The sequence below is a fragment of the Lepisosteus platostomus genome, chromosome 6, assembly GCF_059453375.1.
Source record: "Lepisosteus platostomus isolate fLepPlt1 chromosome 6, fLepPlt1.hap1, whole genome shotgun sequence".
Lineage (NCBI taxonomy): Eukaryota > Metazoa > Chordata > Actinopteri > Semionotiformes > Lepisosteidae > Lepisosteus > Lepisosteus platostomus.
In genome coordinates this window covers 45,363,967-45,382,400 of record NC_142616.1, presented here as the reverse complement: position 1 = coordinate 45,382,400, position 18,434 = coordinate 45,363,967, and the positions used below count along the sequence as shown (strand labels likewise).

Genomic DNA, 18,434 nt, shown 5'->3' with positions numbered 1-18,434 from the left:
GAAATACACATGTGAAAATGTTTCAGAAATAGTGCATCAGGTAGGAGGAACTGGAGGTTTTGCACATAATGAAATCCTTCTGATAGTATATACCCAACAGTGAATTAAAAAAAGATTTTCAGTGACCACTCACACCCTGTCTGAGCTCCGGCAGGAAGACTAAGATGTATCAAAACCAGAACAGAGGAGTTCTGGAAGTGCACCTACTCTGAAACTATTCGGTCCCTCAACTCAGAACTGTTACAAACATAATTTATTGAATTTGTGGGTTCTAGTTTCACTGTAACAAAGCATCAAATTGTTTTTGTATACGATATGTAAATGTTTTTTTATGATTTTTGCCTCTCTCGTTGTATCTGTCTTTTTATACAGTATATCTCTGTTATTTCAAGAGCACCACAAAAAATCCTAACAACCCAAAGGGTTGGTTTGGCAATAAAGTTGACTTTGACTTCTGACAAGCCAGGTACCCTTAATATGTTTGAATTCAGCAAGAGATGTGTTCTGTGACATAATGTACGCAAAGGCTCAGCAACATCAAAGCCATTGCTTGGCATCTGGGAAGGACATCCTTAAGACAGTGCTACTCTCCAGGACCAATTCTGCATCACAAGTGTCTATTTCTGAATCTGAACATTTGAGTTTTCTGTGTTTTCTTTTGCATTTTGATGGGCCTTGGTATTTGTATTTCCAATGGTCAGATTTGAGAGCCGTGCTTCCTTTTTGTGTCTTAATGTCCTCAGAGGCCCGGATCACGATCTTCTGTCCATTCCAAAGTCACTCGACAAACACAAGAACACCTAACTTTGTTTGGGTTTAAACAAAATTGTCTTTATTTTATTTGTTTTGTTTATAAAATCAGCTTCTGTCTGCTTTGTAATGAATGATGAAGGGGTTGGACAAGTATGTAAGTATGTGTCTATGTGTGTATCTGAGTGCTGTTAAGGCAACATGCAGTCTTTAGTTTCCAATAGCTTAATGAAATAAAATTTAAAATACGTGTTCTAGTGACCTAAAGTAGACAAGGATGTGCGGTGTGGCAGGGACTTGGAGCTGAGGGAGCAGAGGTGTATATGAATGTGTGCCGCTCGGACAGTGCTGGGAGGAGGGAGGGGTTATCCTTCTCCTGTGCGGCTGAAAATGAAATTCCCTGAAACTCACACTCTCCCCATGTTTCTGCTGAAGGCTGCTGTTATAGTCACACCTCGGTTTTGCACCAAGAACAGTTGTCTGTGGCAAAACTATGCCCACTCATTTTTGACTCAAAACATCACGTTGCACAAACAGAAATTGTGTTCACCTGCTTTGTTGTTAATAGTGTTGATATTATAAGCATTTAAACCCCCTTCATCAGAACTCCAAAGGAGTCAGAAGAACTATTTCACAAACCACTCTTCTTAACAGCCAGACAGATTTCAACATTATGGCTGACCGGCGCAAATGCACATTTTTTAATCTGTTTATTTTCTCCCATGGTGCAACAACAGAATGACACAGGATTAAATAGTGGCTGTTTATTTTGTTGTTTACCAGACTAGTACTAGACAATGCCAGGAGGGATGGCGGTCTTGAGGGGTCACGAAGGAGGGCCAGAGGTGACCAGAGACAGTGGAAGCTCTCTAAGACAGATGTAACGCTGACAGCAATTCAGAGAGCCAAGAAAAAGTTTGTGAACCCCAAAGATAAATATGGAAATGTCATAGGTTTCCCATGATAGCCTTGAACCTGTATTTATGGAAATATCCAACAGGATTTATATGAAAAAAATGATGGATAAATTAAACAAACAATGAGTAATTAATCCTGACTTGTGCCCGATGCTAGCTCCCTTGCGTTTAATTAATGTACAGGGGATGTAAAAACAAATGTCAGTCCCTAGTTTAATTACCTCAGTTAAGGGAATAATTAGAATAAAGTGTTTAAATAATTAACTAGATCTTGGAGATTGAGTTTGGAAGGCCCCACTCTATATTAAGATCAGAAATGCTCTGAGACGGGTTTTCATCTTTTCTGTGGATTTGGAACTCCACCAACATACTGTCAGACAGTGCACAAATGGAAAAAGTTCAAGACACACAGTTATTCTACCCAGGTGCAGTTTCCTACTTAAATCTCTCCTGCAACAAACTGGAAACCCATTAAGGATGTTATAATAAATATCGGAGTAACATCCAAGGAACTGCAGGTCATTCTTGATTTGATAAATGTTGGAGTTCAGAACTCAATTGAATCAGAAAAGGTCTGAAAAAAATGGTACTTATAGAAGAATAGGAAGGGGAAAACCACTGCTCTACAAAAAGAACATTGCTAGATACATCTGAAGTTCATTAAAAAGCACATAGTTGATCCACAAGGCTTCTGGAACAATGTTCTCGGGCCAGAAGAGTTAAAGGAGAACTGATGGCACTGGCACATTGATGGCACTGTAGTGGTTTGGGGCTGTGTTGTTGGTTCAGGACCAGGACAGCTTGCCATTATTGTTGTGTACCTTGAGTTCTGCATTGTACCAGAAGACTCTAGAGGAGAGTATCAGGCCAGCCATTGGTGACCTGAAGCTGAACCTAAAGTGGGTTTGCAGCAAGACAATGATCAGAAACATATGCACAGATCTAAACCTCATCAAGATGTTGTGACAGAGACTGAAGCAAGCTGTCCATGTGAGGCAGAGCTCACAGAGTTGAAGGATTTATGAAATTAGTAATGAGCTAAAATCATGTATTATTTGAAGGTAAATAAATATTGAAAGACTATATGTTTATGTCATTTGTTTCATCAGGTTGACTTTATTTTAGTACTTAGATTAAGATCTAATAACATTTTAGGTCTCAAATACGTGAAATTAAAAAAAAATACTAAGGGTTCACAAACGTGCTCACTACTGCAGCTGAAACTCAAAGAGCTTGCTTAGCCACACTGGGAACCTCTCAGAAGAAACACAGCTAGAGATCATCAGTGATTCTGCAGAAAAAGGAGGAGCCTTGTGGGCTGAAGGGTCCATTCAGTTCTGGAGTTTTCTTTTCCTCTTAAGCAGAACTGCTTGAGCATTGAAGATTTTTCCTGTACTCTTGACAGTCAGCTATGTGTTTATCACTGCTGATGTTTACTGTTTAAATTCTGGACGCATTGCTGGGTTGCCAGCAGTGCAGTGGACTGTCTCTACTGTTGGCACAGAGTCTGTGCGTCTTTACTTCCAAGGGTGATCATGACCACTGAAAAAGCCTCTGAAAAGCAGCTATCTGAGGAGAAGGGTAGGATGGTGGGTGGTGATCAATAGTGGAGGGGGGGGTGGGGGTTGGAGGTTGAGTTGAGGGAAGTTTTCATTTTGTCTTCTTTAGGTCAACAGGTTATTAGTGTAAACACATCCTAAAACTGTGGAGTCTTCAGGTGGAGAAGCAAGCCCAAGGGCTCCCCCTGCTGGCTGGAAGGGGAGAGCTCCATTGTTCCCATGACAAAAGGGCTAGTGGCCCACCTGCGAGAGAACGGGAGAGCCTGTCAGGTCCTGGATTGGTATCTTACTCTTCTCCAGTAAATGTCACACATCATAGTTCTCCAAACAGGTGATCATTCGCCAGTGTTATACCCACAGGATGCCAGTCAGACCCAGACTGGGAGCTTTCAGCTACTAGTTCTTCCATTTGAGCCAACAGCAGGTCCTAAATATTTCATGCCCAATACTTAATACTGTGTAAATTTAACTGAAAAGCTGGAATTGCCATATGTAAAATATACTCACCTTTCAAACCCGAAATAACCAAAACAATTGGGTTTTTATCACATCTCTTAAAAAGTGATGTCAAGGTAACAGATTGCACACACCCTCCCAGATCCCTCTTACCTGCTCTACAGCGTCTGTAGCCTGCTCTACAGTGCCCTCTGGTGGACGGGAGAAGTCCTCCTGTGTGAAGGACAGAGATACACATTAGCAAGACTTCAGACAAGCTATACTGGCTGTTAGTTTCACAGCAGCGCAATCCTGGGCCAGGCTAATGTTCAGCATTGCAGAGGTTACTCATAGCAAAGCACAGGCTTTTTAGTGCAAATTAAGTTTCCAGTTTACCCCTTGATGAAATTAACAAGAGGTTATTCCTCTTGGTACAGCAAAGCCCCACATGCAGAGAGCTCTAAAACTTCCTCCTCATTCCAGCCTGCCCAACTCAATGACTAAACATCATAATAACATGGGGGTGGAATTTCAATGCACAGATGTTGTTATACCAGTAGAATTTTATATACACCTGCAGAATTAGCCCCGTCTTAACTTTGCATAGTCACAATGGTTTCAAGCCCACATTACTACCAGTAATGAAAGAACAGTTGATGTGTTCAGTTGATGTGACAGTTCAGACTCACATGTTCTACAGACAAAACACGAAAATGTGACTCATGTCCATAGTCAGGGTTGACCACGCCAGTGTTACAAGTTCTACAGACAAAGCAAGAAAATGAAACACTGGGGTGGCCAACTCTGACCATGGACATGACCCATAAAACATGCTGACTCAAAAGGATAAGCGATGTCAACAACTAATTTCTAAAAGAAGTCATGTGGAAAACTAATACATGTGCCATAGGAATGGCAGTACGTAAAAACATTGGACAAAGTCTATTTTGGAGGGTACTCAGTGTGATACAGAAGGATGATCTGTATTTGCATTGGCAGCATTGAAAAATGTCACAAGAACAACTTCTTTTTATTTCTAACAGACCATCCTTCATTTTCCCTAGACATTGTTTACTCTGATCAATGCCCAGAAGCTCCAGTGGAGCGCCTTGTCCACACACAGCACCGAAAGCAATCTTTCCCCTGAGCCTTGTAATCTGTGTCCTGTCCTGGGCACATGCGTGGTGGGTAGAGGCTCTTGAGTATCAACTGCCAACAACAGCACGAGAGCATTGTAGTGTAAGGTGTCATAATCACAGAGCTCTGAACAAGTATATGCACCTTCTGAAACTCTCTGCTGGATGAAGTAAAGGAAGATTTTGCGAAAAGACACATGCAGGCAGATACAGAAATACACAATCTGCACCTCTGTTTTGTACATACTGATAACTGTACTACAGCTGCCAGTCCAGTAAACTTTCCATATCTCCTCCGTCATCCTGCCTTTTGTATTCATTATCATTATCTCTCTCTCTGTGTGTCTGATCTCTCTCAAGGACATCTTACTGCTGCCGGACGTTCACATATTACAGGAGTCAAAATGACAACTCCAGGATAAGACAATACATCTTCAGTAAGTCTGGACTTAAGGGTCTCATAAAATAAACTAATAAACAACAATAGACAAATATCAAAATGCAAATAAAACAACTTTGTAGAACTGTTCAGTCTCCTGGTGTTGGAAAATATTTAAAACTTTTTCCACAAGACTTAATACAGTATACTGCCTTATATATACTATATATTTCAATTGATGAAGTAAAAGAGCTCTTGACTGGAAATGCGGTAGTACAAAACAATTTGCAATTAATTAGCACAATCATGAAAAACCAGGACTGAAATAAATTGACAGGAGGCTGTGAACTCCTGGATCTTAGACACATCAGGCCCTGATTGGCCAGTCCTGGTTTGGTGTCAGTCATCAAAGAAGCTTGCAAGAGTCAATTGTGATCAGATGGCACTTTGCCTCCTTGTGATTAACAGTTTATCTGCCAGACTCTGGGATCGAAACAAGCATGAACTGTTGAGAAGGCAAATGAAGGGTTAAATAGTTGACATTTGAAGAGGAGTAATGAGGCAGGTTTCTCATGCATATTAACATGCAGATGTAGTCTATTCCAACAGCTTTCCTACTCTCAAGAGAAAACATGGCTCACACTTTTAACTCTGTCCATAGGCATTCAATATCCACTGTTGCAGGGCCTAATGGTTTGTGACTGGACCCAAACGTTTAACTCCTTCATTAAGCTAATTATTTGGGTTTTTGTGACCAATTGGCATTCTGATAATAGAATTAGATGATGGCACTTGCTTCGAGGTACTGTATATCATCTGTAAAACATATTTTGGTAAATGACAAGTTCCAACATTTTCTAACCATTTCCTGTGAAATAATTATCTTATCTGCATCAAGGTGAAACCTCTCACCACCCTGTGTTTATAGAGTCTTTTATGATTTCTGTAGTAATACATAATTAGAGAACACAAGTGAATAAGACTTTGGTCCATTGCACATCAACTAGTGTCTATGCTGCTGGGTAAAATCACCACCTTCTACAACTGATCCAGAGTGATACCCGCTCCTTCCTCAAACAAACTCATCAGTCCAGAGAACTGCAGAGGGTTAAAACACATGCTGGCCCCCCAGGAATAGAGATCCACTCAGAGAGTCTCACTAAAGTGTGCCACCTGCTGTATTGACTCCTAGATACTGCGGTCCAGTGTGACCAAGCCTGGAGTTCTTCTCCCTCCCTGTAAGATGGCAGAGCAGCAAGGAGCCAGCTGACAGAGGGGGCATGGAGGGGTTGGGAACTACATGCTGTGCTCTCAACCTCCCCTTTCCACCAGACCCCACACCCTCCCTCTGCACCCCAAGTAAAAGGCACCTGGTTTACAGCGTCATCCTGTCGCCAGCCACAGCCGTGTTCCAATGGGGGGAGACAAAGATGACAGGTTAACAACAGGACACATGCCTCTGTGCAGGGAGCTGCTGTGGAAAAAGCAGGACTTACTCCAGTCCTGCATGATGACACGCTGGTCACATGGCTTGCCCAGTGCCTCGGGACGGTGCATTTACATGAATATTAGGAATTAACATTCATACTGTACATCAACGCTGAGCAAAGACAGGGCTCCAGTTCGCAGTAGGCAAAAGTAACAGGTCCATTTACTAAATTTACTAAATTCACTGGAATCTGAACATATTTCTCCTTGAAAAGACAGCATGAGTGATGGGATATATTCTCTTGTTAGGACATTCTCTTGTTGCGAAAAAGAAAGTGACAAAGGTAAGATATTTTTTGTTTCCTCAAGTGCTTTAACAAATGTCTTTCCTTCTGAGGGTGTGCATCACAGAACTCCTTGTTGTTCTTCTCCATTTTTATGCTTAACCCTATCACTGCTTTGCCTTACTGAACCCCATACCATGAGGGAGGGCTGCCCCCCTTTGTTTGCCCTGCTACTCACCGGGTTCACAACTCCAGTGGAGGCCACGACGTTCTCCACTCCCTCCACCGTCTTCGCAGACACCTGGTTGGCACTGCCCACCACTGTCTCGCCCACGATGTTGGCCTGCTCGGTGGTCTTCTGGGCCACTGCAGCACAGCAAGAGCGCAACAAGACAGCAGCATCAGCATGAAGAACACTGTCAAGAACAACACCACAACGGTGAAGATAAATGAGCTCCAGGCAAGATGTCTACTTGTTGTTCTTTACAGCATTGTCGCTTTTGCGAAATATAATGTTCCAGTTTAGTGGCCCCCTGCCTCCAGGCCTCAGCAAACCCTTCTGTTCCACTTCAGCTCTATGTAATTAAATCCTGGATTAAAAAAATAATTTGATATTTTTTCATAATTTAAAATTTCCAACTTTAGAGACAAGGGCCACTCAAGACTGCATCAATCCAGACTCAAAATGCTTTGGCCCTTATTTTAACGGATGTTTAACCCATCGAGGTAGAAGCTTACGTCAACATCAGCCACCAGGTAATATTACCAATCTGGTGGATGGCCTGCAGACTGAATGGAACAACATTCTTGTGGTTTGTGTGCAATACCTTTGCCAGTCTTAACACATTTTCATGCATGTGTTTGACATAATGGTAGGCACCACTGTGACTAGCAAGTTGAAAGAAATGATGGAGTAATCCTTTCTGTAGTGGACTGCACGGCAATCCTTCTGTAATTTTTATAATTAGATTTGTCCCCTTTCTTGAAGATTGTCATGATCATAGCATACCTGAGGTCATCAGAAATTTCATCATTATTCCACACCCTCAAATAGAGGACATGGAGCTCTGATAAGAGTTCGAGTCTCAGAGCTACCAAGATACAAGAGTCTCAGTTGAGATGATCAGCCTTTTGAAATGCACCTTCCAACACATGTTAAAAGTTTCATTTTCCTTCACCATATCTCCTCTATAGCAATCTCCTCTATAGCATCTCAAAGTGCTCAGACCATAGAAAGTTTTTGTGGCACTGAAAAACCCATGCATATTGTTGTCATGTCATGTCATTCTCCAAACCGCTTTATACTATACGATGTCATGGGAAGCTGGAGACTACCCGGCAAGCAACAAGCGCAAGGCAGGGTACACCCTGGACGGGGCGCCAGACCATCGCAGGGCAAGTGCAAGCCAATCATACACTGGGACAATTTGGAGGCCACTGTAAAGGCAGAGGGGGGAAATTTAGGACTTCGGTTTAATGTCTCATTAAAGGACGGCACCCACCCACTACAGCACATTGTCCCTGTCACTATATTGGGGCATTAGGACTCACACAGACCCCAGGGTGGGCACCCCCTGCTAGCCCCACTAACACCACTTCCAGCAGCAACCATAGCTTCCCAGGAGGTCTCCCATCCAGGTACCAACCAGGCTTAATGCTGCTTAGCTTCAGTACGGCTGCTCGTGCATATTGTTGACATATTTAATATACCTCTGTTGCTGATGCTTCTTTGAACTTCTGCCTTGAATTGTGTTTGATTCAGTTTCTCTTTGGAAATGTTTGGAAATGACATTAATTAAGTGCCATTCTGCCAAAAACCCAAAGGCTTTGCTCTTGCTCTTACCCAACTCCTTCTTCTCCAGGCCATTCTTATCAAACTAGTCCTGATGTTTCCTGGTAGAGAACACCTTTCAGATGTTGAAAGTGGTGGTCTTAAATACATACTGCTAATACTTTGCCACTATTGTTGGTTTACACTAGTAGTCTTTCATTAAGGCACTGTTGAAGAGGTCTTCCTTGATAGGTCCTTTCGTGTTAAACGTACTTTGTCATTGCTCCTACTACAGTTGTTGCATGGGAGCCAGTTTGATGGGCATGGGAGAATGGATAAGTCAATGAGGTGTCCAGAAAGTGTCCATTCATGACGCAGTTTAATGCTTATTGTGATCCTGGGAACAAACAGTGACAAACTGCCAGTGCTGTAATTGTGGTTTTTCTCATGATGTCTTGGTGTTGATGCATTCAGTCTGGTGATGAATACAATTGAAGAAGTTTGAGTACCCGTCCTTGCATCAAGGTTGTTGAGAAGAATAATTCTCTCACTGGCATGTCAAAAATGACAACTGAGTTATAAAGTGCTCTTTGATTTTGATAGATGTTTCTTTCTAATACATTGATTCCATTTCACTCCTGGCTTTCACGAGCCACCACTTACATGGTCCTCACTGTCAGCTCCAGGAAAAATGTCAGGATCAATGTAAAGTCACCAAACAAATAGCACAGTAGAGGATCCTTCCTGAAGTATGGATGGTCCCCAAAATTTATATCTCCTCTTCACCTGTTTCATATATCAGCAGTGATTCTAAGTAATGGACCCATCAAAAACCCCTCTGAAGTTAAAACAGGAGTCAAGCAAGTCTCTGACGCTACTCCATATTCCATATAATCTTGGAATTCCATATAATCCCGTATTCCATACTGTTTTGTTGCATCTGAGGAGATGTAAGCTCTCAGGAGACAGAAAACAATGTGCTGGCTTTATCCTATCCTATCTGACTCCAATCAGGAGCAAAGACCACCGCAGTTTGGGTCTTTGAGCTCCAGTACACTGACAATGTTGTAGCATGTTCTCACGCAAAAGCAAATCTTCAAGCATCTGTCAATATCTTTACTGAGACACACAAGGAAATGTGATTGATGCTTAACACTCAGAAGAATAAGTTCTCTCAACAACAAGCTCTCAAAAAAACTTTTTTTTGTCAATTTTAGCCATCTATGCTGATCATGCCCTATAAGTCATCTTGTGTAGATGGCTGAAATTAACAAAAAGATCTGACATTTTGCAATTTCTTCTCCTATCTGAGAAAATTGGCATTTGAAGATTGCAACATCAAATCTGAACACAAACTAATGGGCTGCTGAGCAGTCATAATCCCCAAGCCACTCTATGAAGCTTAGATAATGTGCCTCAAAACATTGGAGAAGTATCATAAACATTGCCTGAGTCCTCAAACAAACAAACTAACATTAGCATCCTCTCACAAACAATCACGACAATTATCAAGACAATGATCTTCCCACATTAAACTCATTAGGTCAGCCATTTTTATCTGGGTGTCCAACTCTAGACTCTCAAAGCAAGCTCTTTTGACCCAGTTAAATTAGATTTGAATAATGGCACAGACTTGCACTAAGATTTGCATGAATTATAACATCAACTCGAAAGAGAGTCTGACTTTGGATTTCCCCAGATGGTGGAAGAGCCTGCTGGAATGATCTCATCTCCTTGAAACCACATGATGCTACAAGAAAAGGCCAGAACTTTAGGAATACGTCAAGGTACCAGGGCCATCCATTCTCCTGGAAAAACATGGCCCAAACTGCAGCAGATGCTGTCTATCCAAAACTCATGAGTCATCTCCTGTCACGATCATAAGTTCCTCTTCTTAAGGGCGCTCCAGCTCTTCCTTGTTTGTGTTCATTCTTCATTCTGTGTTCATCTTGGAGCGCCTGGCCCTGTTATCCCTTTTTATTTCCTTGACCCTTGGTTTGGAGATGTCTACAGGCCAATTGAATGGGGTTGCAAAAGCTAGAAGACGTGTGTATGGATGAAAAGTCACAAAAACAATCTGCTTGGCTACTGCTGACCTTTGTTTTCCATGATTAAATGGGTTCAAGACCAGAAGCAAAAAAATGTCTTTTGTCCTTAGGCGCACTGCACAGAACAACATCATATACTGTATTGGAAAGAGATACAGCATAACATGAGTAATGCAAACAGCTGCAACAATACCCCTCTGGCCGAGCCATACCTGTGTTTACACTGTGTACCACACCTTCCTTTGTCTTAGTACCTGTCAGGAAAAAAAGGAAAGGAAAGTTACTTTTCTTTTCTCTTCAATTAAACAGTACACATATCCTTCCTTTTCAAAGGCTCTTCTCCACCAGCAGCAATAATTGTGATGAGGCCTCTGAACAAACTACTGCACTGATTTTGCACTGCTTACCCAGAATTTCATCATGTTTCCTCTGTGCATTTACTCTGCTGTGCTATTGATCCCACAAGCAGGCTGTGTTTAACAAACTACTCTACTGTTTACCTCCCTTTTACCATCACTTTTCTTTTCTCATGACAAACATCTGGAAGATGAAAAAGAATGTTGTTACATGATAACAGCAGGTCATTCAGCCCTTCAGTGTTCATAATTATTCTCTATGATTCCATCACAGCATGAAGGATGGTATAAGAAGGATGAGTCCACGCTCTTCCGCTCTTAGCTCTTCAGGCTGGGGCTGGGAGCACAGCTCTCATGCAGACATCCGTTCTCTGAGAGCTGTCCTACAGCACTGTCTCTGCTGCATCCAGCACCACTTACATGTTTGATGCTCAGGCAGGATTTCTTTAACTCTGCGTCACTTTCATTGGAATTAATCTTATATTAAAAACATTTTCGTGAAAACATGGAAAGGCACTAGCCAGGTATCATCTTTGAGAAAAAAAACATTAAATGCATTCCAATTGAGAATCATTCACAACGTGTCATACCAGATTGTGTATATGTACTCATCAACCTGTAATAACAAATGAGTAACTTAACACAGTCAAAAACATCAGTAAGAATTAAAATGAATACAATAAATGTATTATCTTCTTACACAATTACTTTAAAATGTGTGACCACCCTGCAGTTAACACTATCATATAAAAGTCCAATTGGGATTTTCTTTGAAGTGACTTGCAAAAAGCAGAATTTTGCAGGAACTAATATTCAGTGATAGACTCTGATAAGATAACCATAGTAATTTTGTAATACTGGTAAATGACATGTGTTTGCTTCTTGTTAAATATTTCAGAACATGGAGAATGGAGAATCCCAGACTTTTCTAGTCTCCTAACTGTTTCAGTAACTTGCTGTTGTTGGGATCACTCATTGCCGAAGCACTCAAGATCTGAGTTAATGAGGTAGTTTCATAAAATAGTTTCAGAAATGTAAGATACCTGATGATTTAACTAAATAAAGAAAAGTGGTGGAAATTCTTATTTTGGCAATTCATGTAATTTAATAACTTTGCTGGAGAGACACTAAAGTGTGCCAAATCTGTTAACTTAGTTAATTTATCTTTTTTTCCAAATTAGAGGCAGCTTTGTTTGTAAGGTTAGATGTCACATGCTGGGGTGACATTCCTCTAGGTGGTGTGATCTTCTGCCAGGAATGATTCTTGACCACTGTCACACAATTGCTTCCCTACATGGTGTTGTTCTGAAATGACCCAGGTGTCACACACTGACATCAGAGAGTGCCACACCTTTCTGTTGCTCGCCCACACCACTCCAAGATCCCCTGAAGACAGCTGCAGCTCTGTTCCTCTCAGACCCCTGTGATCTGATCACATACAAACAGAAGCGCCTCCACAACTTCATACACTACAGAACATGGCATTATTATGGCCCTAAACAAGAGAACCATTTACTGCTATTCTTTGATGAAGACACCGAGGGGACTGTTCTGCAGCATGTTTGAAGTGCTCAGTGAAGGAAAAGACATGATGCTCCTCTCACACTGCTGCCAACATCAGGAGAGAGAAAAGACTGTAAGCCACTGAAATGTACCCTGGCTAATTTGTACATTTGTCTTGGTGCAGGGGATTTTTAGGAGGAGGACATTTAAAGAATGTATTACTTCTTTTCCAAAAAGGTCTGGTGATCCTGTGGAGGCATTTGTGCTTTGTAGCCATGTAATTCAGTGATTAAACCCTTCTGCCTTCAACCTGCCAACCTTCTGCCTGCCCCACAGCTCCTAATATAAAACCTTCAACCTTTTCCTCTCCACACAGGACTCAGCATTCAGCCGAAAAGTGGATTTTGATCTCCTCCTTGATCTCAACAAACCACTGGACGCCATCATGTGAAACCAGGGGTCTGACTTTGAGAAAATGCAACCATGTGGAAAAATACCATGCAAAATAATGAGCAGACACAGACCCAATCAATTCAGTGTTGTTTCTCAACCATATAGACAATAGTGCAGAAGGCAGATATTTTATGTTTGTCCAATACTTTTTTTTGCATAGTCATTTTCATTCAACAGGGCTCTGCGCTCTATCCTATGTCTTTTAGGATACTTGTTTGGCTGTCAGTCCTCTTTCTAAGCTGTTGCAGCCTTGTCATGTGTCTGGGATCTAGAGGCAGTGGCTGATGTACTTGCAGCGCTCTCCAAGAAGATGTACTGTACAATGACACCCTGCAATGCCACTCTGCCCCTTCTGAAACTTCCCATTAAAAGTGGCCTGCACACATTAATATGACTGCTTACAAAGCTTATTGCTGGAGGGCAGGATTTGTTTCATTTTATTCTATCCAAAAATAAAAATCCATCTAAAACACAAAAATTACAATAAAGTAAAACACAGACCTTTTTTGGACCTATGCCAGACCTTTATAGCCAAAAGCTATATCACCCTGCAACTCACAATTAACAACCCACTGAAGTTCAGCAGGTGTGAGCCTGGTCGCTACCTGGATGGGAGACCTCCTGGGAAAGCTAGGGTTGCTGCTGGAAGAGGTGTTAGTGGGGCCAGTAGGGCGTGCTCACCTCTCATTCAGATGAGACATGAAACTGAGGTCTGTGGTTATTAAAAATCTTAAGGCCTGTCTTGAAAAGAGTAGGGGTGTCCTGTCTAAATTTTCCCCTGGCCTTTACAAATCATGGTCTCCTAATAATGCCTGTCTATGAATGGGCTTCATTAGCCAATCAACAGAAGCTCAGCTCAGACAGTCAGTTAGAACAGGGTTCTGGAGTCTGTGTCTGGAGAAAAAGGCAAGCATCTGCAAATCAATTAAGGTGTACAGAAGCTCTTTGAAAACAGGAATATTATTTGCTAGTAACTTCCATGTCCCTAGGTCTGCCTCATGTGGGTTTTTGAAGAATCGCAGGGAATATGCAGAAGGAAAGCTCCCAAACATCACTGCTGCAGGGCCATAGCACTTGCTATTCATTTGTAGCTCTGAGGATACTTTGTTTAATTGTCGAATTCATTGGAGAGCTGTGAGCTGTGACCTTTAGGAAGGCAAACTTCAGAAGATAATGGGTCTCAACTAAACCACTATACTTGAGTACACCTTTAACTATTAACTACTAGCTAACACCAGAGCATAGCATAACATCAAGACACTTCACAATATCTGACTGGACTGAAGAAAGTACAGTGCCCCTTTATATTAAAACAAAATCTCCCTAGATTTCATATCGTGCTTCTGCGTTTGTATAAAATTGAGCCTTCTATAAAAAAAACTAACAGCACAGTTAGCAGATACTCTGTGAGGGTGTTTGTGTCTACTCCGTTTTGTGGCTGCTGTTGTGTTGTGCAAACTGCATGTTTTTGACTTACTGCTCATTCCTGTACCACGGGGCTTGCCTACCATTGGTTAGAAAGAGGGTCAGTGCACTTTTCTGTTGCTATGAATATCAATGCCATTTCCTGATGAGAAAGAGAGGAGACAGTAAATAATAATAATTGCTTACACTTATATAGCGCTTTTCTGGACACTCCACTCAAAGCGCTTTACAGGTAATGGGGACTCTCCTCCACCACCACCAATGTGCAGCATCCACCTGGATGATGCAACGGCAGCCATAGTGCGCCAGAACGCTCACCACACATCAGCTATCAGTGGGGAGGAGAGCAGAGTAATGTAGCCAATTCATAGAGGGGGATTATTAGGAGGCCATGATTAGTAAGGGCCAATTGGAAATTTGGCCAGGACACCGGGGTTACACCCCTACTCTTTTCGAGAAGCGCCCTGGGATTTTTAATGACCACAGAGAGTCAGGACCTCGGTTTTACATCTCATCCGAAGGACGGCGCCTGTTTACAGTATAGTGTCCCCGTCACTATACTGGGGCATTAGGACCCACATGGACCACAGGGTGAGCGCCCCCCACTGGCCCCACTAACACCTCTTCCAGCAGCAACCTTAGTTTTTCCCAGGAGGTCTCCCATCCAGGTACTGACCAGGCTCACACCTGCTTAGCTTCAGTGGGTTGCCAGTTGTGAGTTGCAGGGTGATATGGCTGCTGATACCCCCAGCTGCTGCAGGTACTGTGAGCTGAACGCAATGAGAGACTGGTGCTTTGAGGGTGGAGGGTGGCACTCTGACAAGTACACGGGTACACTGCCTTCCAAGAGCACATGGCTGATTGATGTCACCAAGGTCACTCCCCCTAGCGTGGCCAATCTTGCATTAGTGCCTGATCAATAACCTTTTTGCAAGGTTGCCACTGCCGTCTCAGACTTGCTTCATAGCACAGTGCTGCAGATCAGCTGTGATAAGGGCTGCTGCAGTCTGGCTCCAGCTTGGCAGCATACCAAACAAACAGCAGTGAGGGCATCGTTTTCAGAAGCGTGACGTTTAGAGACAGGTCGCCGTGCGACAATTCACTGCTTGATAGCTGGTTTTGCGGAGACATGTTTTAACCCAGCAATACCCAGCTGTGGTGACATCTCTTGTTCTGCATGTTAGGAGACACCATTCAAAAGCTCAGGACAAAATAAGTATGGTATTATATTTCTAAAAACTATAGGCATGCAAAATTTCTGTTTAAACATTTACACTATATGAAAACAAAATAAAAAATGCTTTGGTGTGAAAGAAATATCTGATTTGGAAAATAGAACATGAATTTATGTTCAATAGTTTTACAATCTGGTTCTCTGTGTTAATTCACTGGCACATTCTCGCATACAGAATCCTGCAATGTCTTTTCTAGAGATGCTGTGATGGGAATACGAGGGCAGGGCTGTGTTCTATAAGTCTCATCTCTGCTAACTCTGCAGTCTCATGACCCAAAAGTGCTCCATCGTGCTTCACTCCAACACCCGTTAGAAAGCATTATTATAGCTTACTAAAAAACAGAACAGATCAACCACATCATATTATAAATCATGGCTACGGCAATATTACTACTCTAATGCCATCAGCATTAGAAAAACATTGTAAAAAGCAATCTGTCTGTGCCGATGTGCCGATGTACTGTACCAAGGTAAGTGTTTAAAATGGACGCCTCCTCCAGAAGTAGACTGCTGACCTTCAGCAGTATACTGCAGCCTAGTCCCTAAAACACGGAAAGGCAGCAGTCCTATACAACCACATTCTGGGACTTTAAATACTTTCTACTTATGATTATTGTGGGATTTTGCCCTATGCCAAAGAAACCTCCACATAATTAAAAAAGTATGAGAAAACTAGGGAACAAGAAGGAGTAAGTGACTCTCTTTCTGACCCTTGTCCTCAGCACCTCTATCCCTTTCCAGACTCTGTTCTTCCTCTCCAGTCAGAGACACCACACCCTGCTGCAGCATCTAGCCCCTGCAGTCTCTGACCGGCCACTTACTTGCAGCTCTCGAGGCTCAGAGTCTCACTGCACCTGCAGAAACAGCCCCAGAGAAAGGAGCTCCGCACAGCGCCGGGATGCTTGGAGGACTCAGTATGTGCTGTTAGGAGTGCTCTGTCCTGCCAGTGGAGGGTTTCCATCTAGTCTCTCTGTCGGCCCCCAGTACTCACCTACATACATGACCCCTTCCTTGGTCTTGGCCGCCGCCTCCTCCACTCCCTGCTTGGTCTTCTCGGCGGCAGCCACCACCCCTTCCTTGGCTATGGAGAAGCCCTTCTTCAGCACATCCATCCTGGGCTACAGAGGTACAGGCGCTGTCTCGTGCAGAGTAGTTTCCTCCTCCGAGGTTCTGTCCGTTACTCAGAGAGCAGCTTCTGCAAGAGGGGCCACCGGTCGCAGAGGCAGCAGCGGAATCACAGGGAGAGCGAGCGCGAGACAGCGAGAGGAGGGAATGCAGGGAGACTGGTCCCTCTGGATGCTGCAGTGTATTTAAGTCGAACAGCACCCCCCACATCCCCCCTCCTCTCCTGCATCATGACTGCTCACTCCAGCACACACACACGCCTTCTCTGGGCAGGCAGGCTGATTGCATTATTAATAAGATGGGCTGTGAAGAGGAAATTCTCTTGGTTTGTAAGCATATCTGTGTGATCGCTTACCTGTTTTGTTTAAGGGGGCAGTAAAAAAACTCTATAAGCAGGCTTACAACTGCAAAATATAAAAGAAATGTAATCAGTCCAAGCTGTAGGCAGAAAACTTACACTCATACAATAATATTCACTCATCTTTCAAGTCTTTCTAAACAGGACTTATTTCTCAATGATACATTCTCTGCCCTTATTGGATTCTACCATTCTAGCCACTGACAGATGCTTTAGGGAACAAATTGTTTTAACATGAGAACAGCCAAGAGTTGTCTATAGTTGTACAGTTATCTATACATATTCAAGATATATACATGTACTGGGAAATGTGTGTAAATGGCATGCCAAAAGAATGTATATTACCAGTGGAAAAGCAGAATGACTCTCTGTGATCCCGTTGTGAAATACTAGTAACCCCAGTGCTCACACAGTCTGCGAAGGAATACTGTATATGTATTTCACTTGTCCATGGAAATTAACCAGTTATGGTTATGGCATTCTTCACACACTAATAACAACCCACTAATTAACTCCCATGATCCTCATCTGTTTACGAGCTGACAGCTGAGGTTGTTTTAGGAAGAGCAGGAGTCTGAGGAACTTGTAAACTATTCAGAATTAGAAAACCTGTAGCAGAGGTTTCATATTTTCACCCCAAGTGGCATGGCTTTGTCATATGCCTTTGATTCACAACATGGGCAGGAATGTGTATTTTCTTTTTCAATCACTTGACTCCCATAAAATGCTGTTTTCAGTATAAACTCTCCGTCTCTAAACACTCTGAGTGGAGACAGGCCACATGAGGGAGAATTCATCTTCACAAGAATGTTTTTCCCTTTTTCCTGAAGCCTAACTCTTTGAAGATAGCATTGTTTACTGGTGCCCTTGTCCAATGCTCAACCCAGCTGTGACTCCAAGTGGCTCACACCTGTGCTGCAGACTCCGTCCCCTGTCTCCTACCTCAGTCTGTGAGTGTGATAGCTTGAAACACTTAAAATAACCATAATCAATCCAACAGACTACCACAGGAGTATCACCTTAATATCTTCAGTTTTTCACCTGACATCCGATACCGATCACAGGTATAAATAAAGGACCTGTCATTGCCCCTAACCCTAATCTTCACATAGCACTATCTCTAATGATTATATGACCAACATCAGAATTCAGAGGAAGTATGTGAAACTCTTTAACCCCTATGCCTGTCTATAACCTCAGCACTTTACAGAACAACAACAGCAAAAAAAAAAGAACAAATTGAGAGGAAATAGTAGATTACGTATTGAATATG

At 42.5% G+C, this 18,434-nt stretch overlaps 1 protein-coding gene across 2 annotated transcripts; it reads right to left on the bottom strand.

Annotated features, from left to right (window-relative positions):
• Positions 1-805: 805 nt before the first annotated feature.
• Positions 806-17,018, bottom strand: sncga (synuclein, gamma a). Of its 2 annotated transcripts, XM_088636103.1 has the most exons (6): positions 16,670-17,018; positions 10,920-10,961; positions 7,127-7,254; positions 6,547-6,564; positions 3,836-3,895; positions 806-3,469 (listed from the first exon to the last, which is right to left on the bottom strand). In XM_088636103.1, the coding sequence occupies exons 1-6, from the start codon at positions 16,788-16,790 to the stop codon at positions 3,458-3,460; spliced, it is 381 nt and encodes a 126-aa protein (XP_088492229.1). In that variant the 5' UTR covers positions 16,791-17,018; the 3' UTR covers positions 806-3,457. The 2 variants fall into 2 exon arrangements, with proteins under 2 accessions (XP_088492229.1, XP_088492230.1); XM_088636104.1 differs by lacking the exon at positions 6,547-6,564 and having other exon boundaries at positions 16,670-17,014.
• Positions 17,019-18,434: the final 1,416 nt, after the last annotated feature.